This window comes from Cibotium barometz, chromosome 50 (assembly GCF_041138505.1).
Source record: "Cibotium barometz isolate CiBa-2024 chromosome 50, ASM4113850v1, whole genome shotgun sequence".
Classification (NCBI taxonomy): domain Eukaryota; kingdom Viridiplantae; phylum Streptophyta; class Polypodiopsida; order Cyatheales; family Cibotiaceae; genus Cibotium; species Cibotium barometz.
Window position 1 is genome coordinate 43497573 of NC_141095.1, and position 25680 is coordinate 43523252.

A 25680-nucleotide genomic window follows, 5' to 3' on the forward strand; every position below is an offset into this window, starting at 1 on the left:
CCCCAAAACACTGAGATGCACAAATTCTATCAGGCACTCCCCCAATAGAAGTGGTTATATCCATGTTGGCTTCAATGATTCTTGGTTTATGACAATGCGCACTTGTATGTTGTTCGTTGTTCACGATGACCATCTAGAGAGTGTCGATAGCTACTCGTGGCACTCTTCTCGAGGAAGATAAAAAGAAATCCGCAGACGAGCATAGCAATCATATGGTTGTCCCTCACGGCAGTTGTCAAGGCGACAAAAATGTTGACTTTCAATGTGGCTTGGCTACGATGTCGCACGATCCACCGTTTATTCTTGTAGCAACGTCGTCGTGCATAGACCCATGGCGAGTAGGGGCATCGAGGTGAGAGATCCCTTGTGGTCACCGGCAGAGGTCTCCATCCTAGGTTGGATGAAAGAAGCTTGTGATGGAGGGCTGATGTATCTGGGGTCTACATTTGTGCCTCTTTGCATAGGTGATCTTTGTGGTGATCTTTGCATAGAAGATCTTTGTGGTGACTTAGCTCTATTAGGTAGAGTCCTAGGCATCGGGGGGAGAGAGAGAGAGAGAGAGAGAGAGAGAGAGAGAGAGAGAGAGAGAGATTAATCATCTACTAAAGACCCAATGGGACTATGAGACCAAAGTGATACAATAATGTCCATGGCATATCTCATCATGGAAGAAAAAATAAAATAGAAAGAAAACAAAGCCATCTCACTAATGCGTGCAATCATCATCACTAATGGCCTTTCCATATGCTGCCATTCATCGTAATAGTCTCTCTCTGGTCCGTCCTGTCCTGCCAATTCCTCTTATGGAAAAGACTAGGCCCCCATATCTCTGCTCCATAGAGAAGTGTCGATGTAACCAGAGTGTCAAATAGCCATAGTTTCGTGCGTGGCTCCTGAAACTGTATGTCTGCGCACTGTTTCTCAAGTGCCCCCAAAGCTGCAAATCCTCGTGCTAGTCTAGCCTCTGCTGTCTCCCTCATAGAAAACCGCGGCCCTCTGAAGGTCACCTCCAGGTACACACAGGATTTGACATACTCAACTAGATCTCCTCTAAACGTAAACTATGTCTGTGTTCTAGTCACCCATGCTTGTGTGGTATTAAATGTCATAACCTTGGTTTTACTAAGGTTCACTGTGAGATCTTTGTCCACACAAAAAGACTGCAATGCATCCAAGTGTCTCTGTAGTCCCTCAGGAGTGTCTAAGATAAGCACAATGTCATCTGCATATAGTAGGATGGGTATCAACACCCTAGCTAGGCTCGCCCCTGGGCCACCCAATCTATCCACATAGTCTGAGACCTCATCAATGTATAGCCCAAAGAGCGTGGGTGAAAGCGGGCAGCCTTGCTTCACCCTAATAGTACTGTTCACTGCATCTGACAAGCCCCCTGGGGCACGTACTCTGCCTATCACTGACTCATACAAAGTGTATACTCCCCATTGCATCTCCTTAGGGACACCAATATCCTGTAGTCTCCTCATAAGCCTGGCACGTGGTACCGTATCAAATGCTTTGCGGAAGTTTACAAAACAACAATATATCCTCCGTCCTCGTGCTCGTCCCTCCTCAATAAGAGAGAGAGAGATAGCCGAGTTTCAATATATTCATGATGTACAAAAAGGTGTACAACTTTGGCTAGCCATAGGCTGCCCTTCAAAAGGTGGAAAACGCCTATCTTATCCTTAGTCTATGACTCAATCCCTTGAGGAAGTGAATAGCTCTATGAATCCTAGGCTGAGTCCTTTTATAGGGCCAAGAACACCTTCATTTGCTGCGGCCGTCGGCCAGTATCTGTGGACATTAAATCCACAAATGTGGCCAACCAGCCCACTAGTCCCCTTAGAACCATGTCGGCCAGATCCTGATCAAAGAGAATCCAATCCGGTGTCCTCCTTTGCCCTGTTCAAGTTCTAAATGCTCTATTTATTTTGCCGCCCTTCAAGGATTAGCCCAAGAATGAGCATGTCCATGTGCATGCACATGACATTGGGTCCAGAAGAAGCTGGTGATAGCTAGTTGGTGAGAGAGGGGTCAGGGTGGTTGGGGGTGAAGCTCTCAAAGAAGTTTCCCTGTGTCTGCAGAGCTCAAGCATGAAGAGCCCTAGGCAACGTTGTCCCGAGAAGTTAATGATCCTGGAGAGTGGACCAAATCCCTCATGAAACAAATAGTGAAACCTCCTGCAAATCTCATAGTATATTGGGTAGCGACATATGTAATACTCCTCTGTCTCAACCTCTGTGTGGCATAATTGGCAGATCCTCTCCTTCTTGGGTCTCCGTATGAGCTCCCCGGCTCTAAAGACGTGCTCAGCTCTACCTTGTCTCCACTCTGAGGTGGTGGGATGAAACCTGTATCTGGCCAATCGCAATCCGCATGGCATGGGACATGTGAACACTCAGGTAGCTTGGCTGCCAGATGAATCCATCCTCAGTGAGTGTGAGGAAGTGATCTCGCATCTTCGTTGGGAGCTCTGAAGGTGTGATCCATGTGCAATGGGTGTAGAGACTGAGAAGATCTAATTGGAAAACCCGATTGGTGTCCTCATGAGAGAGCTGGAGAAAAGGGGAGTCCAAATTGTACTGAAGGGGAGGATGTGAAGCTCAATTTGGATGTGAAGGGGTAGGAGGTATTGAAGACCATTACCGTGGTTTTACCAATGTTAATAGAGAGGTCCCGCTGAGTGCAGAAGTCTTGTAAGGCATCCAACTGCCTCGAAGCCCCTTGGCTGAATCTGAAAGGAGGACGATGTCATTCGCATAAAGTAGTAGGGGGATGAATATGCCTGCCAGTGTGGGAACAGCCCTGCCTAATCCGTCAATGAAGCTCGAGATCTCATCAATGTAGAGTCCAAAAAGAGTGGGTGATAGAGGGCAGCCTTGTTTCACCCCAATAGTGTTGGAAACCTCTTGCAATGTACCTCCTGGGGGCTTTCACGTGACCGACTCATAGAGGGCCATAATGCTCCAAACCATGTCAGATGGGACTCCCATCTCCTGTAGACGGTGTAGGAGGTGGGCTTAGGGTAGAGTATCAAAAGCTTTACGGAAATCCACAAAGGAGCAGTAAATCCTCTAATGTTGTGCTCTACTCTCCTTGATGATGGCATGGAGGGTGAAAATGTGGTCAAGGCTAGAGTAGCTCCTCTGACAGCGTGCGTGTCTCGAGGCTCTGCATCCGTGTCTCTCTGCAAATGAATTGAGCTCCATCTCTAGCATTGATCCATAGAGTTTGGCCAATGTGTGACCAATCATGATCGTCCTATAATTATTAGGATCAAGTGGATCTTTGGCTTTGAGGATGGGGATGATGGTGTTAGCAGACCAAGAGGGTGGAAATCCTTCACAAAAGGACTCTATTGAACATGTAGGCTAGTAAGGGCGCCAGGGTATCATCGGCATGTGAGATGTACTCGGCAGTGTTCCTGGGCTCGGCCATTATGTAGTCTACGAATGGCCTTGAGGACCATGCCCTTTGTGAAGAAGGTGGAGGTGGTGGGGGTAGAGGTGGCTGATGGGGGATATGATAGAGGGAGCATGCATAGGAGTGCCATGTGTCCGGGCAGGTGATAGTTGGGGGGGTGATGTTCTCGGAGTTTCCTCTAGGCCTCTTTGTAGTTTGGCCCTAAGAAAAGTAGGTATAACTCATCCTCTTTCTTGCGTTGAGAGAGAGAGAGAGAGAGAGAGAGAGAGAGAGAGAAAGAAAAAAGAAAAGAAGGCCAGATTGGCCTATGAGACAAATCTGTATACAACAAGTCCATGTCCTGAGTATCATGGAAAGAAAAACTGAAATGAAAAGCTAATCCTAGTCATATGCAGCTCACTGTCTAGCATGCTATAGATGTACAATCATGATAAGTGGTATACTACTAATTCCACCCAGTGGAGATGGTGGGATGTAGTACATCATACATGGGAGAGAGAGAGAATAATTTGAGCTGTTTCTCATGTAGTTGGAGGCAACTCAAGCACTAGATGGGGAAAAGAGCAAGGTCTTTCGACTCGAAGGTGTAGAATCCTTGGGCTCCTGCTTGCAAGTGGTTGTTTTGGATGAATCTACTGTAGATCTTTCACAATGCAATTTCCAATGGCATCGCATATGTGCTGAAGGCAACAAGACTGAACTTATTTCAGGTGAGCTGAATTGACGTTTTGTAGTGCTTTACTGAATAAGTTGTTGAGAGACGTCTACTGATTAAGTTGTTGAGAAAGCATATGGCTTTGAAGATATCTTCAAGCATCTTGTAATGAGAGTAACACTGTGCATACCATACTACGTAGAGCCTCCCTACCGCAACAACTGGGTTACTCATAATCATTGGAATGAACTTGAGTTTTGAATCTAGCTATGAGCTGTTTTACCATAACTAGTAAACTTCTCAATTTGTGGGTTGTGGTAAAGTACGTCCAACTGAACAACCCACTTCTCTTCCTTCTACACAATAAAAGTCCTATACATTAGCAGCGCTGGAAAATATTCCTACAGAGCTTGTGTGGCGCACATGCATTTTGTAACGAGTCAGATCCAATTGAGGTGTCAGTTTTTTTAAAAAAGAAACTGACCTGTCAACCCCTCCCCACGACCATGACGGCTGGGAATGGTGAAGACGAATCTTCCCCATTATCTCAGGGAGGAAAGATTCCCTTTACTGCTCCCTAGTCCATTCTTTCCTTAAGCTTATATTTTTTGATAATAGTTGAGAAAGAGTCTCCCTCGTGTAAGGGTCGATACACCAATCCCTACCTGGTTTACGTGTGTCAGAGACAACTATCAACAGCAATGTAGCAAGAGAGCAGGCTACCTCACCACCCAGCCATAGCGCCGCCCAAAACCTTGGCTTCCAATGCCAACAGGGCCCATTGTTCCAGTGTTTGGCTAGAGCACAACTAATGCCCGATTAGGGTCCGTTGGAGTGTCCCACGCAGGACTTACCCTGTGTGGGTAAGTAATAATCAGTAATAACTGACTTTTATAAGCTCTTATCAATAAATAATTATAACACTACCCCATGCCTTAGTGGTTCAAGACTTTATAATTTTACATGGTGGCCATCCCACTAATCAGTGGAGGGCTATTTTTGGAGTATACCCCCGCCTGCCCCAGATGCCAAGTAGCTTTTGAGACAGTGCAACATTGTATATGGGGGTGTAGAGTTGCTTAGAGGATTTGGGGCTCTATAGTTCAAGTGTATGTGCAGATTGAGGAGAGAGACCATTTATGTTACTTCGGGCGCTATTGCTTGGCTCACTCAGTCTGCCCCATAAATATTTTTTGAGGGCAAGGATCTGGACACCACCACAATGATATGCGGAGGTGTGGCCCAACGTTGCATGTTACAAGATATTCCTCATACCCAGTATAGACCACCTCTACTGAGAATTGATATTACTTGGGAGCTCATTGCCAGTATCACAGCTTGGCAGATTTGGAGGGCCATATACACACAGGCTATTGATGGCACTCAGATATACGACACTCAATGCATTTGTACTATATGGGGAGATGTTACTCACACTGTTATGGCCACATGGGCTCGTATACAGGGACCTTCTAGATCTGTGCATGCAAAGTGCACTATTTTCATGAGGGACTTGGATCAAGGGATCTTTTTCTCAACGACCCCAACAGGACTCTCTTGGCACCTTTGTGCCCCATATTGGTTGAGATCACCCTACATTTTGGGATGAGGTTTTGTTTTGTTCCAGCTTCCAGCCATGATTTTTGTAAGGTTATTCATACTTAATAGAAGTCTCTTTCAAGCCCAGCTTGAATGTCTTTAGGGAGTACATCAACAAAAAATCTTTCTCGGTTCAAAGAATTTATAATTTTACGATCTCCCCTTAGGAATAAGCCCAACTTAATTATGTCTTTAGGGAGTACATTCTTGGATCCATTAATGCGCATCCAAAGCTTGAATGTTGCACCCTATTAAGCTGATGGCCTCTTAAGCAGGTAGTTCCACTCGATTGTTGGCATTGCTTTGATTGCTTTGATTGCCATAGTTCAATCATACTTATCGGACGTCAAACGCCTGGAAGTATGATGAGTATGAAAACGTTTGAAATGTTAGGCCCATCAATCATACATTTGTTATGTGCTTTATTCTAATGCCTTTGGATCCGTTTTCTTACATAAATGTAGTCCCCAAATATGTTTTAGAAACTTTCAAACCCTTATCGAGTTAAAAACATTTGGGGGTAGAAGATTGAGAGGTTGACTTGTAGCAAGCTGCAACAAGACATGTTATAGACTGTGGTCATACAAGGTGAGTTTCTAACGTATCGTATGTTACAAACCTTGCATTTTTTTAGTGTAAAAATATATGTATATATGTGTGTGTGTGTGTGTGTGTGTAGTGGTGTGAGACGCGAATCTGTGGAGCTCAGCAGCGCTGCCTATTGCCTGTGCAAGGCCGCCTGCTGGTTGCCGTCCTTCGCTGCCTTCTGCTTTGTAGCGTTGGCTCCTGTCATCCCTTGTTCCCTTGTTGAGTCTGCAGTGCTGGTTGCGCTCCTCATGTCTGCTGCCTTTGCAGCGTTGTCTATCTTGCCTCCTCCCGCCAGTAGCCATCTCTGCAGTTCTTGCGTGTCCTTATGTCTGTCACCTGCTCCCTCTCTTGCTGTTCGTTGTATTCTTTCTGGGTGTGGTTGTGTGTGTGACTGTGTGTGCACCCTTTCTCTTTCTCTCTCCTATTCCTTCTGTCTTGAATATATTTGCCTGCTTCTCTTATTTTTTTCTTTGCTCCCCTCTCCTCTTCTCTGTGTCAATGTCCTCCTTTTTTTGGTGCCTTTTGTATCTTCTTCCTTTTTTTCTTGTCTCTTTTTCTTCATGGCCCAATCTATAGCTACTTATCATAGAAGGGAATTGTTTGTTGATCCTAAACGCAGACAATCGCATTCTGATTCACAACCTGATTCGTAACCTTTCCACTGTGACAATCCCGAATTGCAACAGTTTTGCGACACTCTTCAGGAAGGCTTTGCAGACATCCGACGATCATGGGATGCATCATGCGCTTGTGTTGGATTTCCGTTTGAAAATCCCTCGTCATGTACTCTTCGACCCTGTTACGAGACTATCTCAAAAAACAGCAATCTTTTTTTTCCTTAGGTAAAATGCCTGCTCAGATGTTGGCCAATGTATAAAAGCCATCCTTGGTGGATCTCCCAGTTTATATGCGCCTGCACTGTCTTTTCTAGTTGAATCAATGGGTAAGGTTGTATGCCGCCCTCCCAGATCTTTTGGCAGTGTTAACAGATTCTGTATCCTTTGGGATATAGACAAACAAACCCTTGACAAGGTTGCAATGGATATTGAAATACAAGGGATTCCGACATAGGAAGTTTTCTTTAAGCTTAAATGGAAAAATTTTGCAAGTTCTTGCTTTACTTGCAAAAAGTTTGGACATATGTAATTAGAATGTCCTTCGCTTTTATTGCAACTGCCTGTTTGCAGCCATGTCCTCTCCTCAAACAACTCCTATGCCATCTGTGCAAACTCAAAAGGGCAAAAATGTAAATCATTCACAGCTTGCAGGTTTAGATAAAGGAAAAGCAAAAGTTGTCTCAACAGGTTCTCGAGTGATGAATGTGAAGGATAAAGACAAAGCTGACTCTGATACATGGTAGACTAGACAAGGACCCCTGTCTCTCGCAATTGGACGGAAGGAGCTTCTAAACTGCTTCGCATACCCTGTGCTTGACACTTGAGGCAATATTACAGGAGTAGGAAGGATGTGGGTGGCAGTAGTCAAAGGTGATTCTTTGTTTGCACATGATACAGAGAATTTCATGCACAAAAATATGGCTGATTTTCAAATTGTAGAATGTCCTTTGCATGGTGACTTGACCAGTCAGGCTACCATGCAAGTTGAGGTGTAGCCTCTACATTGCTCACACTGTAAATATGTCTATACCAATCCAGTGTTTTACTTTCAATATACAAGGCCTCTATGATGTGAATAAATGGAGGTTGCTTTGGTCATATGTAAATACTATGCATCCATATGTGGTTTGTTTGCAAGAGCATAATCAGCATAGTTTTGCTGGAAGACAAGAAGTCTTCTCTGGATATCAAATCTTCTATGTAGGATCTTGATCTTTTTCTAGTACCCTCATGATGGTTAAGCATGATTTACAGCATGTATCAGCCTACAATGATCGAATGGCTGTTGGCTCGTGGTACAATGTATGATTCAAGGAGAACTCTATGAATTTGCGAGTGTTTATGCTTTGCAAACTTCAGCATATAGAGCTGAGATGTAGCGCTCCTTACGCGCTTACCCATGCATTTTGAATGCTTTCATCATAGGGGATTTTAATAATTTCCCTGATTTCCATGATAACGCCACTCACCGGTCTCATATAATGTCCTCTGAAAGGCAAGATTGGATGCAGACCTTTGTATAAATGTATGCTCTTGTATGTGTGTGTGTGCGCGCGCGCACGTGGAGCGTGTGTGTGGGAGCATATATTAATACCAAGTTCTACACCCACTATTGGGCACTAATGACGTTAGTGGGGATGTCGTAGTATCTAGTCTATACTATGCATGATGGAGTGGATGGTTTATTTTCTTGTGGATGAGTACCATGAGGTTATAAATTGCACTTTCTTATAAGGTGAATTTGGGCATGTTCGTGGATTCATCTAGGTATATATAAATGACTTCTTTGGATGCATGTGATTTGTGGACACAACTCATGCCGCAGTCAAAGGGTTGTACGTTTCATCATAATGCGGTTTTGCATTACTGGGCATGTTTGGATAGATGGTACCTTCTCAATGCTGCTCAGTATGATGCATACGCATGTAAGATGTGGATTGATCATACATTGCGTCTTTCCGATCATTCGCCGCATGCTCTTTTTGCTTATTTGGTACATACAACTGTGCATCATCTTCTCATGCACATGCAAGAAGACATAGATTTTGCTTGGTTCGGCTTTGTGTGGCAAGATATAAGACTATGGAAGGTGGTATATAGGAGAGAACAAAAGATAAGTTGAGCAAGCAAAATTGGCAATACAAAAGTACACTGAAATCAGTCATTCTAGAGAGTTGAATAATGATGAGCAGCAGCGGTTAATACAAGCTGAAATTTGTCTTCGTCATGTTGATGTACATAAGCTTAATAAATGGCAAACTAGGGCGAGGCAGAAGCCATTGCTTGATAAAGGCTGCTGGTCAAAATCTTTTTTCAAAAGTCTCCATGCTTCCAGCAAAAAACATTGCATTACAAGAGTTAAAAGAACAGATGGTACCTGGACATGCACAAAATAAGAGCTTGGTGACGCTTGCCATGCTAATGCTTGCCATGATTAATTTTCTCGCATTTTTGCTACCCCTCTCTCGCTTTCAAGAGAGGCTCTTGATGCACGAGAGCTTTTCTTACATCAGGTTATGCCCATCATTACATGCCAAGAGGCTGACATTATGGATGAGCCCTTCACGGATGTAGAACTGGATGATGCTTTGAAAGGAGGTAAATGGAAGTCTCCAGGCTGGGATGGTTTGACAGTGGAGTTCTTCCAGATGTTTTTGGATATTTTGAGATCGCCAATTTTGCTTATGGTGAATCACTGGTGGAATGTTGGATGCTTGCCATCTTCATGGAAAGAAGGTTTGTTGAAATTATTGCCCAAAAAATAGCTTTGTGAAGTTATATCAGATTGGCGTCCTATATCTTTAATGCCACTCATATATAAATTGGTTACCAAGATACTTGTTAATAGAATAAAAGGTGTCTTACATGCATGTTTGCATCGTGTGCAGTATGGATTTGTCCCTTGAAGACAAATCACTGACAATATAGCAAATGTGTATATTGGCATTAAATATGCCAAGTATACAGATTAGGATGTTCTTATCATGCAGGTGGACATAGCTAAGGCTTTTGATACAGTACAATGGGAGGGATTTGGGCCTAAAATGAAAAATGTTATCTTTTGGCTTTATTAAGAGGAATCAACTAACTGCATTTCGAACAGAGAACTTTCAGCCTCATGGTATCTTGGGAAATCTGTTTGGCGGGGTTGTCTGCTTAGTGTACTTTTGTATGTCATTGCGACTCATCCATTGCTCCTTTACATGGACAGATTGACAAGAGATGAACAACTACATGGCCTCTCCATGGCCGATGATACACAATTTGTAGCACAGGCATATGCTGATGACTCTTTCTTTTTCCCAAGAATACAGAGGCTAATGTAAGGACTCTCATGAAAGCACTGTCCCTCTATGGTGTGGTTGCGGGATTACATGTAAAGTTAAAAAAAATCAAAGTTTCTCTCTTTGGAATCAGCTTTTGTGGCCGGGTTAGATCATCCCACCTAAAGAGATATTCAGGCATCTTGGTTATCCCATTGGTTGGGAATTGTCTTTGAAAGATGAAACTCAATGGGTGATGACAAAATTGCACTCTAAAATAGAATATTGGAAATTATCTACATGGCCTCTACATGTGTGGTTGGGTATAGTACAATCAATAATCAAGGCATATGTTTAGATCTATCTTCTGCTCTTACCTTGGTCGAGCAAACAGATTGATAATTTCATGTTTAAAGCAATGGAATGCCTATGGAAAACCAAGGCAGATAGAAAAGGGTTACGTTTATTAATGCAGGACCTTATCTGTTCGCCCAAAATGCATGGTGGACTCAATGTTCTTAACATTCATTATCATATACTGGCAAGAAAAGCCACTCTTCTACGTTTATTTATAGAGCAATTGGAGTTAATGGTTGCACTTTTGAGTCGAAGTCTTTTTTAAAGTTTAGCTTAATGTTTGGTTCTGGCTCTTAAGTGCTTTAGGTCTAGAGTTTACAGTTCTCTGTTTTGCTGTTTTGTGTTGTTGTTTAGTATCTCAGATCAAAAGGTTTAAGTTCTTATTAAGAAGAAGTGTATTTTTATTATTTTTTATTTTTTAAAGTTTCTTTCATTCATGTAATTGTTTTGTTTTGTTTTGTTTTCTTGTTTTTTGTTTTTTTTTTGTTTTTTGTTTTTTGTTTTTGTTTTTTGTTTGTTTGTTTGTTTGTTTTTGTTTGTTTGTTTGTTTGTTTTTTTTGTTAATGTCTTAATTAAAAGTCTTCGTTTGATATTATCTTTTGATTTTCTCTCGTAGCTAGGCTTGTTAGTTTATTTATTTTTGATCTTTCAAATGCTTTGTTTTTGTCTTTGTCCTTCTTCACTATTATTTCTTTCTCAAATCTCTCAATTCGTAAGTTTAGATTTTTCTGACCTTAAGAAGATATATATATTTATAGAGCAAGTCTAGCCATGGAAACGCATGCTGGGAGCTCTGTGCACTAACATGCAAACAAATGCATATGGTCATTGGATCATCAATTATGATGATATAATCTTTGAGCATTTGCGTGGTTGTATTCTAGGCTCTCCATATTCGACTGCTCTCATTCGAGATTGGCAAGCTATATTGTGTCACTTGCAATGGTCAGGTAGGCCTCCAAATCAAGGAAACTCACTTCTTTCACAAAGTATTCATTGGAGCAGGGTGTTTGATCCACCGCTTGCTTTGTCTCAACCAAGAAAGGCCTACAATCTTTCCACATTGGGAATTTGTCGCGTATGCGATGTTGTGGATGAAAATGGTTATGTTCTTACCTTCCTACGTGCAGTCAAGCAATGCAATTTAGGGATGCACCACATACCAATTTGGAGACTCATTTCGGAAATAATGCAACCCTTCAACCCTTTCAGCCAGTCCTAATGCTTGAGGAATCACTTAGAATCCAAGATTGGTGTTTTGATAGACAACTTTCAAGATATACCCCTATATCATTTGACAACTTGTTTGCAGCGAAGGCTTATAAGTTGCTCTTACCACCTTCATGGATTGAGGATCATGCAAATCGCGTTTGGCATTTGTCAAAATCTCTTGCTTGGTGGAAAGCTGCATTGAAAAGAATTTGGACGAGAGGATTTCCCCTCAAGCAATGATTGTTTCTATGGAGATGTCTGGTTGGAGTATTCCTAGTTGGATCTCTTTTGGTACGAAGGCGCATTGCCTCTGCTTCTTGTAGGTGGTGCTCTTATCCTACAGAGACACTGCCTCACCTTCTGTGGTATTGTTCGCACTCTCGTGATTTTCTTGATGATTTGTTTGCACATCTTCAGGCTCATTTTCCGGGGAGACATTTTGGTCAAATGTTCTGGGTTTTTGGTTCCCTTTCTCCTCCCCTACCAGACTATACTGACTTCCTTGATTGGACCAAATTTTGGGCTTTGTGGACTATCATGCTCGGAATCAGTTGCTCTCCTCTAGAGATTCTATCCGGCGGTTTGTTTATTTCTATAGAGCCCTTTCTGAGTCCACAGCTATGAATGTATATTCTCTTCTTTCTTAATGGGACAATGGTTTCATTAAAAAAGAAAAAGTTTGTAGAGAGATGCCGTCGTCTATATCAGCCATGCCCTATTCATGCCGTCGCTTTCCATCATTAGTAAGCTGTCTGTCGTTGCCTGTTCTTGTTTGTGTTGGAAAGTGTGTCATCGACTGTTGTACTTGCTGGAGTCAGAGCCGTCTCTTGTACATGTTGGAGTCTAATCCGTCGCTTGTACCTGTTGGTCTGTTCTTGTTGGCTTTGCCTTCCCAAGGCATTCACTTGTACCTGTTGCTTGTCGTCTCCTCTTCTGACATGGGTTGCGGAAGTGTGTTCTTGATTAATGTTAAGCAAAGAAGATTGACGCTAATCCTTTGTTTAGCAAAGACACATAAGAGAAGGAGAGATAGACCTAATCTACTATATATTGTGAAAACATACAATGATCTTGCTGATTCACAACTTTGTGCAAATGATCTTGTTTATTCATAACTTCATGATGCATACCAAAGATCCCTGTAGCCCTCTACTTCCAATCGGACAAGAGAAGCTCCTTTGATCCACTAGTATGTCCTTGTTGCCTTATAGACTCTGACGAATGGATCCTCTTGATCTTTTAATGATGGTTCTAATGAATGCGTAATGATCCTATTTATAGGGAAAAAATAGAAATTCGTAATTGAGTTGGTTTTGTCTTTTTAGCCCACAAAACTTTGTCCAAAAGTCAAAATTTTTGTTCATAATGTGTCCAACTTGTGCTCCAACCATTGGGCTATGTCATGGGCACTTTTGGGCAAAGTTTGGGCTGCCAACACTGCTCAAATCGGACCATATTCTGCTTCTTATCTTGCCCATGTATCTGCTGATGAGGATAAGCATGTCCATGAGCATCAGGATTAACGGATGCACATGACATTCCCTCTTGCTAATCTTGGAGCACTAGGGTAAGCGATACACTTTTGCTTCGATTTGGTTCCGGTCCAATCTTGGAGCACTTGGGTAATCCATACACCTTTGCTTCGATTCCGTTCCGGTCCAATTGAAGACTCCACTTCATACCCACTGGCTCGATCCCAAGCTCTCTGACTTGGTCTTGAAGTTCTTTGGCTTGATCTTTGGATCTTCTGAATCACATGTAGTCTCTTCCTCCTCCTCACAAGCTTTGGATAGATTTTCTTGAAGCTCCTCTAAAACTGTTGGGCCGACCTCATCCTTCTCCAAATAGGATTTGGAGCGATCCACCTCCTTGGGAACTATTAAATGATCTCATCCTCCTCCAAATAGGATTTGGAAAGATCCACCTCACCTGCTCGATCCGTAGTTTTGGTTCTGTTTTGGCTTCTTGCTCTAGTTCTAGTTCTGGTTCTGGTACGTGCATCTTGAGTAATGGCACCTCCCCATGTATCTGTTGATGAGGATAAGCATGTCCATGAGCATCAGGATTAACGGATGCACATGACATTCCCTCTTGCTAATCTCGGAGCACTGGGGTAAGCGATACACTTTTGCTTCGATTCGGTTCCGGTCCAATCTTAGAGCACTCAGGTAATCCATACACCTTTGCTTCGATTCCGTTCCGGTCCAATTGAAGACTCCACTTCATACCCATTGGCTCGATCCCAAGCTCTTTGACTTGGTCTTGAAGTTCTCTAGCTTGATCTTTGGATCTTCTGAATCACATGTAGTCTCTTTCTCCTTCTCACAAGCTTTGGATAGATTTTCTTGAAGCTCCTCTAAAACTGTTGGGCTGACCTCATCCTTCTCCAAATAGGATTTGGAGCGATCCACCTCGTTGGGAACTATCAGATTGATCTCATCCTCCTCCAAATAGGATTTGGAAAGATCCACCTCACTTGCTCTATCCGTGGTTTTGGTTCGGTTTTGGCTTCTGGCTCTAGTTCTAGTTCTGGCTCTGGCACGTGCATCTTGAGTAATGGCACCTCCTTGGAAACCTCTCTTTCTGTGATCACGTCTCCCGAGAACACTTGTCTTAGAAGCTCTCTTTTCATTGCGTCAACGTGCTTTGTCTTGGGTTGCTTCACAGATTCCTCCTTGGCCTTTGTTGATGCTACCATGAATTGTGCCCATTTTTCCTTGAGTTGTGTCGAACTTTGCTCGTACAGAAGCTGGGCTTGACGCGCCTTTTCTGAAGCTTTACTTCATGTGCTTCTTTCTCGTATTGCCGACAGTCCTCCTCTATGAGTTGTTGCCTATACTCGGCCATGATTTGTTTGTACTGGGCTTGGCGTTCATGTTCCCTTTTTTATCACAAGGCTTGGAGTTCTTGTTCTCGTTTGTATCGTTCTTCATCTTCCCGTCTCCAATGTCTTTGCATAGTCTCATACTCATGCCATAACTCTTCTTTCCAAGCATCATTGCTCTCCGTCGAGGTGAGGTTTTGGTGGAGGGAGTAACAGAGAGAAGTCTTTTACTACTACCTAGGTTAGACCTAGGCTTACTCTTTTGCAGATCTTACCCTACATGCAACCTATGCTACATGCAAAAATGGGCTGAAACCCTAAAATGAAAAACCCTAATTTGGTTTTTCCACTTTCCACATTGAATCTAGGGCTGAAAACACTATTGCTAGGGTTGAACTCATGCGAAATATGAAAACCCTAATTTTGGCTTGCAAACCCTAATTTCAAAAACCCTAATTCAACGTGCATAGAACGTAAACGAAGGGCTGTCCTAGGATGACCTAAGCTCTGATACCAATGTGACATACATCACGGAAGTGTGTTCTTGATTAATGCTAAGCAATGAAAATTAACGCTAATCCTATGTTTAGCAAAGACAGAGAAGAGAAGGAGAGAGAGACCCAATCTATTGTATATTGCCAAAACATGATATGATATATATACAATGATCTTATTGATTCACAGCTCCATGCAAATGATCTTGTTTCTTCATGATGCATACCAAAGATCGCTCCAGCTGTCTACTTGCAATCGAACAAGAGAAGCTCTTGCTATTGTGTCTTTGCTGCCTTGCAGACTCTGACAAGTGGATCCTCTTGATCTTTGAATGATGATTCTAATGTCTAAGATCCTATTGATAGGGAAAAGATAGAAGAGTCGGTTTTGACCCTACAAAACTGTGTCCAAAAAGTCATATTTTGTGTTCATAATGTGTCCAACTTGTGCCCCAACCATTGGGCTATGTCTTGGGCCTTCCACTCGACAATTTAGAACTAACTTTCAAAAGTGATGTCATGTGCCTGAAAGATGCCATGGACATTCTCAGATGCTGGTCCAGAAGAGGCAGCCAGATAAAGAGTATGAACCAGATAGAACCAGAAGTTGGAGCACACAGTGCTGATTTGGCAGTAGTGTGGACTTGGAGCATGGGAGACAAAGGCGATGCTATCATAGGACCTGGCGGTTGCATTGGAAGAGGCTGTCGGCTGAGCCAGTTGGAGTCGGCTGAACCAGGAGGGCTGTTAGATGCAGGGGCGCTTCAGTGGAGGAATGCCAGTTGGACAGCGTTGAAGCATTTATGCACTGTAGGCTGGCCGCCCAGTAGTCGGCCAGTATGCCATGTATTTAAGTAGACTATAAATAGACATGTGGTGCTCCTCATTGATTCATTCAACTCATTTAGGAGTTGGGTCCTTAGGGTCCAAGTAGGGACCAGATTTTGGTGATGTTCACCTTTTATGAAGACAGCCTAGGGATGCGGATTGAGTACCTTTTTGTACCATATTAATATACTGAATTTCCAGCATATCTCTCTATCCCTCTCTACTCTCTCTTCATATCTGCGTTTTGCATCAGCATGTTTCCAGGAGTGTTTAGGGTTGAAAGAAGACCCCCAGAGCTTCTGCGTGTTATATTGGTATCAGAGCATCAGGCTCAGCAAAGCTAAACACTGAATCAGTCCCATATGATGGTGTACAGGTCTAATGTATAGGAAAGTACACGGATACGAAGCCCAAGGCAAGGAACACAGAATCGAGAAGAGCTCCCAGGAGGTTTGTTGGTGGTGTTCCACAAAACCAGAGGGGATGGCAGTCCTGCAAGCCAGATAGGTTCTTGGGCAACGGTCCCAAGGGAGGATTATCCTCCAAGGGGTGATGTGAGAATGCCAGACTCATTTCTCAGGAATGAAGACCAAGACAGTGTTCAGAGTCAGGGCAGGAATGGATTGTGGACTAGATGGAACAGAATAGATCTTATTCTAAGACAGTGGTTTTGGAGACCGGGCTGGGTTTTCGAGAGAGAAAAGGGTTGCCAAGGATGGATGGATGACAGAGGGATTTCGGGAAAAGATTGGGATGATGAAAGTCATCCAAGAACAGGTTGGAATCCTGTCATCAAGTTTAGCAGAGGGGGATGCCATGTGCATGAAAGATGCCATGGACATTCTCAGATGCTGGTCCAAAAGAGGCAGCCAGATAAAGAGTGAACCAGATAGAACCAGAAGTTGGAGCACACAGTGCTGATTTGGCAGTAGTGTGGACTTGGAGCATGGGAGACAAAGGCGATGCTATCATAGGACCTGGCGGCTGCATTGGAAGAGGCTGTCGGCTGAGCCAGTTGTGGAAGAGGCTGTCGGCTGAGCCAGTTGGAGTCGGCTGAACCAAGAGGGCTATCAGATGCAGGGGCGCTTCAGTGGAGCAATGTCAGTCGGACATGGTTGAAGCATTTATGCACTGTAGGCCGGCCGACCAGCAGTCGGCCAGTATGCCATGTATTTAAGTAGACTATAAATAGACATGTGGTGCTCCTCATTGATTCATTCAACTCATTCAGGAGTTGGGTCCTTAGGGTCCAAGTAGGGACCAGATTTTGGTGATGTTCACCTTTTATGAAGACAGCCTAGAGCTGTGGACTGAGTACCTTTTTGTACCATATTAATATACTGAATTTCCAGCATATCTCTCTCTCTCTACTCTCTCTTCATATCTGCGTTTTGCATCAGCATGTTTCCAGGAGTGTTCTGAAAGAAGACCCCCAGAGCTTCCGTGTGTTACAAGTGATGTTCTCTTTTATTTTCGTCTTCTGTTAGTTTTTGCTTCTCTCCTATTCTCACTATGGACAACCATGATCAAGTCCTTCATGAGAAAGTTTACACTCATGGGTGTATCACTTCGACTGTCGAAGATTCTAAGAGGGTAAAGGACTCAGCTTCTGCTCTGTCTCACCATGATAATCTAGATGCACAATACTTGTATCATGTTCTGCACAAGGACTTACAAGAAAATCAGGCTGTGTGGGACAAGCCTAAACCTACAGTTAAATACAAAATCTCGGTGCAAACAAATGTAAAGAAGTTTTCTAAGAGTGTTGTCATCTTATTTTTCCCTGGAAAAATGCCATCATTAATGATGTTGCACAATGGTTAAAAAGTATATTGGATGGATGCTTTGTTGATGCTGTATATTATGCCAGCGCATGGCTTTTTGAAGTGGTCCTTTTGGAAGCAACATTCAAACAACAACTGTTGGAAAAATTGCCTTTGTAGTATGGCAAGCAAATGGTCCATGTGTTTCTGTGCAATCCTACTAAGGATAATCAGGCCCTTATCAAACATCAATGCTCGGTATGGGTTGAGGTGGTTAACTTGTTGAAATAATACACCAAAATATACATCAGTGACATTGGGGCTAAGGGCAATATGTTCAAAGGTCTTATAGTCATCTTTAGCATGGTGTAGTATGGTGAAAGGGATCTACATATCAGCGTGATTGAGGCGTATAGAGCAAGTGGGGGAATATCTACCTTGCACCCAGATCTAGGCAAATAGGAGGATCGTGGTGGTGTTCACGGAGCAACAAATACGTCAAAGGCTTGATGTTGATGCAAGCTACACTCCGGTGAATGCTGGAGAGAATGCAGAGGAAAGTTCTCAAGTACCTTCTCCGGAGTTTGCACGTTTGCTGCAGATCACTGGTGAGCTTCTGCAAGAATATGTGAAGGCAAATAGCGTGCAAATGGCTGCAGTAGATAATGGTGGTGTGGTTGATGTATGCATGGAGACTCCTTTGTTGCTACAACAGCTAGCAGATTTTCATGATCGTGCTGCTATCTTCTTCTTTACTGGGCGTATTCCGTTGTTGCCTCGTCTTAGAGCATGGTTGGGCCGCTTGGTGTCGCATGAGGCACTTGAGGAGATTTACGATGGTCCGAGAGGCTTTTATGAAATACTTTTCGCACTTCGGAAGCCCGTAGGGCAGTCTTGGAGCAGGTGCCACTCTTTTTGGATGGGCAGTTGGTTCATGTGGTTCCGTGGAAGCCTATGGCAGAGTACCAAGATATGTTGCGCCAGGCTTGCCCAGTTTGGGTTGAAGTGAAACAATTTCCACCAATGTTTTGGCGTGTTTTACCAGGTCTCATGCGAGGTATCGGTGATGTCTTGGTGGTGCCTCGAAAGACATCTAGAAACCGAAATCGTCTATGCATGTTGTGGGATACTATGAGACCTAGGCCGAACACATTTGCGTGTCAATATGGCTGGGCTGCAACCTTTAATGTATGAATTGAGGTGGGATACATTTGCTGGCCACTGTTTCAAATGTGGTGAGATGGGCCACTTTGTCTCCGAATGTCCTAAGAAAGAACAAGTTGTTGCTACCAAGGATATCGTTGATGGGCAAATGCCCGTGGAAGATGAGCATGATGCTCCTTTACATGATGCCCAACACATGGATGTACATGTGGATGTTCAGAATGAGGTTGAGCAGCCATGGGTGGAAGTACGTGGTAAAAAGACACGATTTGTTGCCCCGCAGGGGGATTTCTTAGATGCTGTTTGGCGGGGGCCTTTGCGTACTCATCAGGGACCCTTACATGCATATGCTCGTCGCCCTTTGGGTTCAGATTATCCTTTGGCATGTGCTCGGGAACTCCAAGAGCAGTCTGAGATCACAAATACCATGTCTAAAAATGCAATGCTTCAAAAGGTTCGTGATTTGGCAGATTGTCCTAGGCCTAATACACGGCCTTGTTGATTCCTTTTCTGGAAAGGCTTATGAAAATTGTACAATGGAATGTAAAGGGTATTTCTAAGCAACATAAGTTGGCTGGCAAAGCCTATGTATATAAGGGTTTCATGTTTTCTACAGCGGACATCCTGCTTCGCAATCAGGTGTTATGTTTGGTGTTCGTTCGCAGTTTCAGCCTTCTCTTGTGATTCAAGATGTTCATGGAAGATTTCTAGTGATACAGATTGTTTGGGATGATACGCCTTTATGGTTGTTAGGGGTGTATGCTCCAAATAATGCTCGTGCACGCCGTTTGTTGTGGAATGACTTGTGTGCTCTTTCAATCTCTCATCCTGGCTTTGTGATGGGAGACTTTAATATGTGTGTCTCCAGGGAGCAAGCCATGTCGCCTCATTCTGTAATGGATGGCCCGGAGAGAATGGCGTGGGAAGCTTTCGCAGCAAGGTCGCTAAAACAAGACATGTGGTCTTGGTTGCATCCAGATGAAAGGGGTTACACTTATGCCTCACAACAGTTTCGGGGCACTTATGCTAGATTGGATAGGATGTATATTTTACATCAAGATCTCTTTTTGCCAGAGGTTCTTACTATGATGGTTGATCAGCAACAGGTTTTCTCGGATCATTGGCCGCTTGTGTTTGAAATGGTCTATCATCCCGTGGATGCATATAAAGGCTTGTTGGGACGCTTGCCTTTGCGCATAAATCACACTTTTTTGGAGCATGAAGTTTTTGATGTTTATATGCGTCAGTTGATACGACATTTCTCCACAAGAGTGTCAATGGTTGATTATCATGCTTGGCCAGTGTTCCTTACCAACACTCGGAAATTAGCACGGCATTATGGTCTTGCTAATGCCTCTATACAAAAACAGCATGTGGCTCTTCTTGAGTCGCTTTTAAAGGGCTTGCAGGCGTTCATGTTTACTGACTCTATGGATAGGCGTTCATGTTTACTGACTCTATGGATGCTGAAGTTGTGGATGCCATAGAATGGCTGAAAAAGGAGCTATCTAGGGTGCAGGAAGCACAATATGTTCGCTTTAAACTACTTGCATGTCTTGATGCTTTGCGGGATGCTAACTGTCAATCTCATCGCTTCTATGATAAGCTGTATCAAAAACATATGCGTGAGAATATTGTTAGGCTGATGGATGCCCTACTCAACCTTCTGAGGTTATTCAGCATTGCATCAGGTTTTATGAAGATTTGCTTGCCCCTCGAGAGGATGTCTCGCCGGCTGTCCTGGCTGCGAGGGAGTCATTGTTTGCTGAAGTACGATATCAAGTTGACCCTGATGTGGCGGTTCAGCTTGATGCTCCTGTTACTCAAGGGGAAGTGGAAGCTGTTCTCTCCAAACTTCCCATGGGAAAGAGCCCTGGTTGGGATGGTTTGACAAATGAGTTTTTCTGAAAATATGCTGATCAGCTTGCAAAGCCTTTGACGCTTATTTGTCAAAGGGTTTGGGATGAGGGATATATGCCTGTAGATTGGAAGTTGGGCATACTTCGTTTGTTGCCCAAAGTCCCTTCGCGTACTTCTTTGGCTCAATGGCGCCCGATCTCACTTATGGGTATTTTGTATAAAATCTTTACAAAGATTTTTGCCAATTGCTTGCAGAAGGTGCTTCCTACTCTTATTCATCCATATCAATATGGATTTGTGCATGGCAGGAATATTTTGCATAATATTCTTAATGTTCAAATTGGAGTGGATTATGCCAAGGCAAAGAAGCAAGAGATTGTGATGGTGCAGTTGGATCTTGAAAAAGCTTTTGATCATGTCAGCTGGTCTTTCCTTTCTCAGTTAATGACAGCCATGGGCTTTGGTCCCAAAATGGCTAATTTGGTGCATTTACTTGGCTCTGGCTCTATCACGCGAATTATGCTCAATGGAGGACTTTCGGATGGTCTTTCTCTCACCCGTTCTCTCCGGCAGGGCTGTCCTCTTAGCCCTCTTTTCTTTGCCATTGCCACTCATCCTATGTTATCTCGCCTAGATGCTATGGCATCGCATGGTGAAGTGGTTGGTTTGCATCTCCCTCATGGCAAGCAATTGGTTGCTCAAGCCCTTGCGGATGACACTTTTATGTTTCTCAGGGCCGAAAAAGCCAATATAGATCGAGCAATGGAAGTTTGGAATAATTTTGCATTGGCTTCTGGGCTGAAAATAAATTCAACAAAATCAGCCCTCATTGTATGCACGGAATTTGATCTTGAGGCATTAGGGTGGCAAGGCTGTGTGGTGCATACAGGAGACATTGTTCGTCATCTTGGGTATCCGGTGGGTGTGGATGTGGACCCCCAAGCGCTTCTTGCTTGGATTTTTGCTCGGATCTCGGATAAATTTGTGTATTGGAAAGCTCAAGGGTGGCCTATGCACGTGAGGGTTAAGGTAGCTCAGGTTATTATGCTTAGCATGATTTCCTATTGGGATTTGTCCTCAAGTCATTACTTCGGACAGTCACCTTGTGATATTCCATTTCCTTAGATGGACAGGACTTTGGCATATTTGGACTACACGGAATGGGTTCATCTTTGATTCCTTGTCTGGAATACATGGGCACATTCTACGTATCCGCGGTTTGCTTCTTTGGTAGTTTTCTTCTCCTCTCAGCTCAACTACTGGATGCAGATGTTATTTCGTTATGGTCTACGGCGGCACGGCTGGCTCATCTTTGATGCTTATTTGGCGAGGAGGCTTTCTTATTAGTGTACAAGTTTGCATGGTCATGATCCTTGAGAGGATCTTTTGTGGGGGTTTTTTTGGAGCCATAGGTTCTGTGTGAGCCATGTGGCTGATGTACATTTTTACATATAATATAAAACACCATTTCACAAAAAGAGAGAGAGAGAGAGAGAGAGAGAGAGAGAGAGAGAGAGAGAGAGATTGTATTAATGTCCACCAAAGACCCAAATGGGTATATGAGACCAAAAGTGTATTACATACGATCCATGTATGAACTATGATCATAAAACATGGAAACAAGAAAAGACCTACCTACCAAATGAAGCAGTACACGGGTCCTGCATGTACAATGAATCAAGGAGACATCATCATGTCTCATCCTCCCCCACCCAATGTCCACTCCTTACGTAGTGTTGCTGCTCTATGGTGCTGGAGTATATCCCAGATCTGAAGCTGCCGGGAGGATGGCCTGGATCTTTGAGGGTGGGGGCATCTGGCTCTCTGGAGTGACTGTGTTGTCTTTCGGATGACGCAAGTGTGCAAAGCGCCACCATGTCTCGGGTCGTCTCGGGTCCGGGATGCACTCTCCCGATGAGCTTGGGTGTGCTGACCATGATCTGTGTCGCCCCTAGGATGCTGCAAGTGTTTGTCGCAGTTGTCTTGTGGGGGGTGAAGAAGTTTGTGATGGATGTCTGGGTGGTATCCTGCTGCTCTGGCCTCCCTCTGTGTGTGGGTGTGTGTGTGTGTGTGTGTGTTATAGAGAGAGAGAGAGAGAGAGAGAGAGAGAGAGAGAGAGATTGTTGATATTATAATGGAATCTTAACAGGTGCAATGGAGTCGCAATATGCTCTTGAGCCTTTGGATGTGGGGAGATTTTTGAGAGTGGATATTACTTTACCAAACGGACAAAAGTGCACAGCCTCATCTCATGGAGTGGTTGATCCAGGTAAGATGGGTGTGTTATCATTGGGTTTGCTTCCTTAAGGAGCTATCTTAAAGCAACATTTTCTCTCTCCAAAACTGGAGATATTTTCTTATTGATTATGGGAAATTTGCATTGCTTTGCATCTATTTTGGCCTAGGGCTTTTCAAATGAAGATGGTGCTAGTTAGATCAGTAGTACTTGGTAGTGTGTCCTCATTTGCAACATGTAGACAATTCTTCTCTTATATTCTACTGTTTTTAAGAGCAGATCATGCTTGATCTACTTTTTTTTCTGATTAATTGAGGTTTTTAAAGCAATCTCCTAACGTGACCGTGACATTTTGTGTTTGGTACGGCAGCCCCTGGTCTAGGTAATTACGTGGAGACTCTTGTCAGAAAAGAAGGTGCTGAATTTCAGGTAATTCTTTTGAAGGTCATGTATGGGCATTGGGAAGGGAGCGATGCCAAGTGTTGGGCATTGTTCTTTTCCTCCTTGACTGGGGCTCATGAATTTTCTTTATGCTCTGTTTCCTTTGGGGTGGCTTACTTGATTATTCCCCTAATGGGATGGTGTTTAGTCTACTACAATTCTGTCCGTCCTGGCTCTCAGCAGGTGGTTATTATTCAGCAAAATGGGCAGGTTGTTGCAAAACAAAGTGTCCATGGGTTCAATATTGGGCGAGTTCGTATCAAGCTTAGGAAAGGGCGAAGTACCAAGGCAAAGGAGCCGTACTCAGCCCTCATGCAGGTATATTAGTTGAGTGAGCTTACCAACTCTGGGCTCTGGGGGAACTATATGTAGGTGCCAGGGCTTGAATCTTGGACTTGGACACTGACGCTACCACTGGGGCTGAATACTGGGCTGGCGAGCAAGGGATCAATTGGGGCGTTTTAGAATGAGTGATCTTGATGTGCACGCATCGAAGTGCGATTAACGTAGAGGCTTGTCATGTGTGAATGCAGCTTTGTGGAGCTAGAAGTGGTGGACTTGCTGCTGCTCAAGGCCTGTTCTGGCAGGCCAAGAAAGGATTGTCCTTTTTGCTGGCCTTCGAATCTGCTCGTGAGCGAAATGCTGCAATCATGTTGGCCCGAAGATTCTCGTTTGACTGTAATGTAAGACCCCTGACATGGTCTGGGTATCAAAGCACGTACTTTGTGACTCTCACTTTCTGGGATTTCATCTATTTTGTGGCGGCGAATGCGGCAAGTCTTCCTTTAACAAGATGAGGCTTTTTTGTACAGATGATGCTGGCTGGGCCAGACGAGAGAGCCACGTTGGGAACGTGACTAGCAGGCATGTGCATCATGCTTCCAGCAACATCATTATAAGTTTTGCCTTTCCTTAGTTTCCTCTGTATGTATCCATCTCAAGTTTTGCATGGTGGTAGAAATAACGTGTGCATACCTGATTTTGTGAGGTGTATTATCATCGCAGGTTGAAACCTGTAAATTATTGTAAGGTTGCAATCTGCAATTAAATGAAATGATGTTCTCAAGTAATAGAAGCAGAAACATTGTAAAAACTAAGCACCACTTCGTAGGAGCCAGAGCGCAACAGACGAAAGTTGCAATCATAGACTCGAGTAAAGTGATGTTAATACCCAATCAGAACACCGCCACCCATTATGCAGATCAAAGAAGCAAATTGCTAGTGAATCAAAAGGCCTCCATACTGATGAGCACATAAATTGGGTTGCATGAATAAGTTGCGGTAAGATACCCTAGGTATCTGTTACCAATTCAGAAAAATAAACAGAGAATCAGAAAATGTACATAAGCACCATCAATAAAGATTTTGTCCTTTGCTTGAAGTTGGCTTATGAGGTGTCGACGCATGGCCACCCACAGTGCACACATTGTATTCAAATCTCGCTAGGCATGCCTGCTTTTTACCTTGGGTAGCCTAAGATGCTTGCAAGAAAGCAAGCATCCCTAGCAGCCCACGTGGCTACCCAAGCACCCTAAAAACAACTGAATTGATTTATTGGAAAAGCAGCAGGACACTGCTCAAATTAGCGAAGGCCACGCTTCTTCTCGATGGCTTTCTTGTCCAAAGAAGAATTCTGGATGATATCTGCAAACAAATCAATGGCGAAGGGGACATCGTCCTTGAGGACCTTTGCAAAGTAGCTGTTTTGCTCACGCAAGGTGTGGGTGTAAAACTGTCCGCCGAGAGCCTCAACGCCCTCGTCGAGTTCATCGGCGCTGTGCTTGGCCGTGCCTTGAAGATCATGTGCTCCACGAAGTGAGCGGCTGCCAAACGGCCTACGTGTGGCCACGGAATCCTATCTCGTCTGCCAGACGGAAGCCGCTACGAAACACAAGCCGCAAACGATCAGCCACACGAGGAAGAAAACGACGACGATCGAGGGACATGAAGCGATCACCTTGCACCGCCAGCACTCCTCCATCGCAGAGGCCTCTCTTGGGGGAGCATAATGTGCACGTTCTCCATGGCCCCGCAGAGCTCCACCTCATAGCATTCGAAGTGATCACCTTGCATCGCCAGCACTCCTGGGCGAGCAGAATGTGCACGTTCTCCATGGCCCCCCAGAGCTCCGCCTCACTAGCCCCAGGGCAGCCTTCGCCATAGCCATGATCTAGAGAGCCACGACGATCGAGGGACACGATCATCAACGGGATGAAATGCAGCTTGTCGTGCCCTCACTGCAATACTGTGAAACAAAGGAAGTAGATTGGTGAATCTTGGTGATATATTTTAGCGAAGAATCTAAGTGTCAATTTTTACAGCGCCAATTCGTAGCTCATGAGATAGCTTGCCAACC

General features: G+C 43.9%; 1 protein-coding gene across 4 annotated transcripts in view; it reads left to right on the forward strand.

The window, feature by feature from the left end:
• The window catches only part of LOC147610137 (stomatal closure-related actin-binding protein 1-like), a 36965-nt gene extending 12548 nt beyond the window's left edge, over positions 1-24417 (forward strand). For 2 of the 4 annotated variants that reach the window (XM_086786921.1, XM_086786925.1), the window contains 6 exons: positions 3953-4133; positions 22797-22916; positions 23254-23312; positions 23505-23642; positions 23858-24007; positions 24137-24417. In XM_086786921.1, the coding sequence (XP_086643047.1) occupies positions 3953-4133; positions 22797-22916; positions 23254-23312; positions 23505-23642; positions 23858-24007; positions 24137-24181 (693 nt within the window). In that variant the 3' untranslated portion in view covers positions 24182-24417. The remainder of the gene's footprint in view (positions 1-3952; positions 4134-22796; positions 22917-23253; positions 23313-23504; positions 23643-23857; positions 24008-24136) is intronic. The other 2 variants (XM_086786922.1, XM_086786923.1) reach the window with 2 other exon arrangements.
• Positions 24418-25680: the final 1263 nt, after the last annotated feature.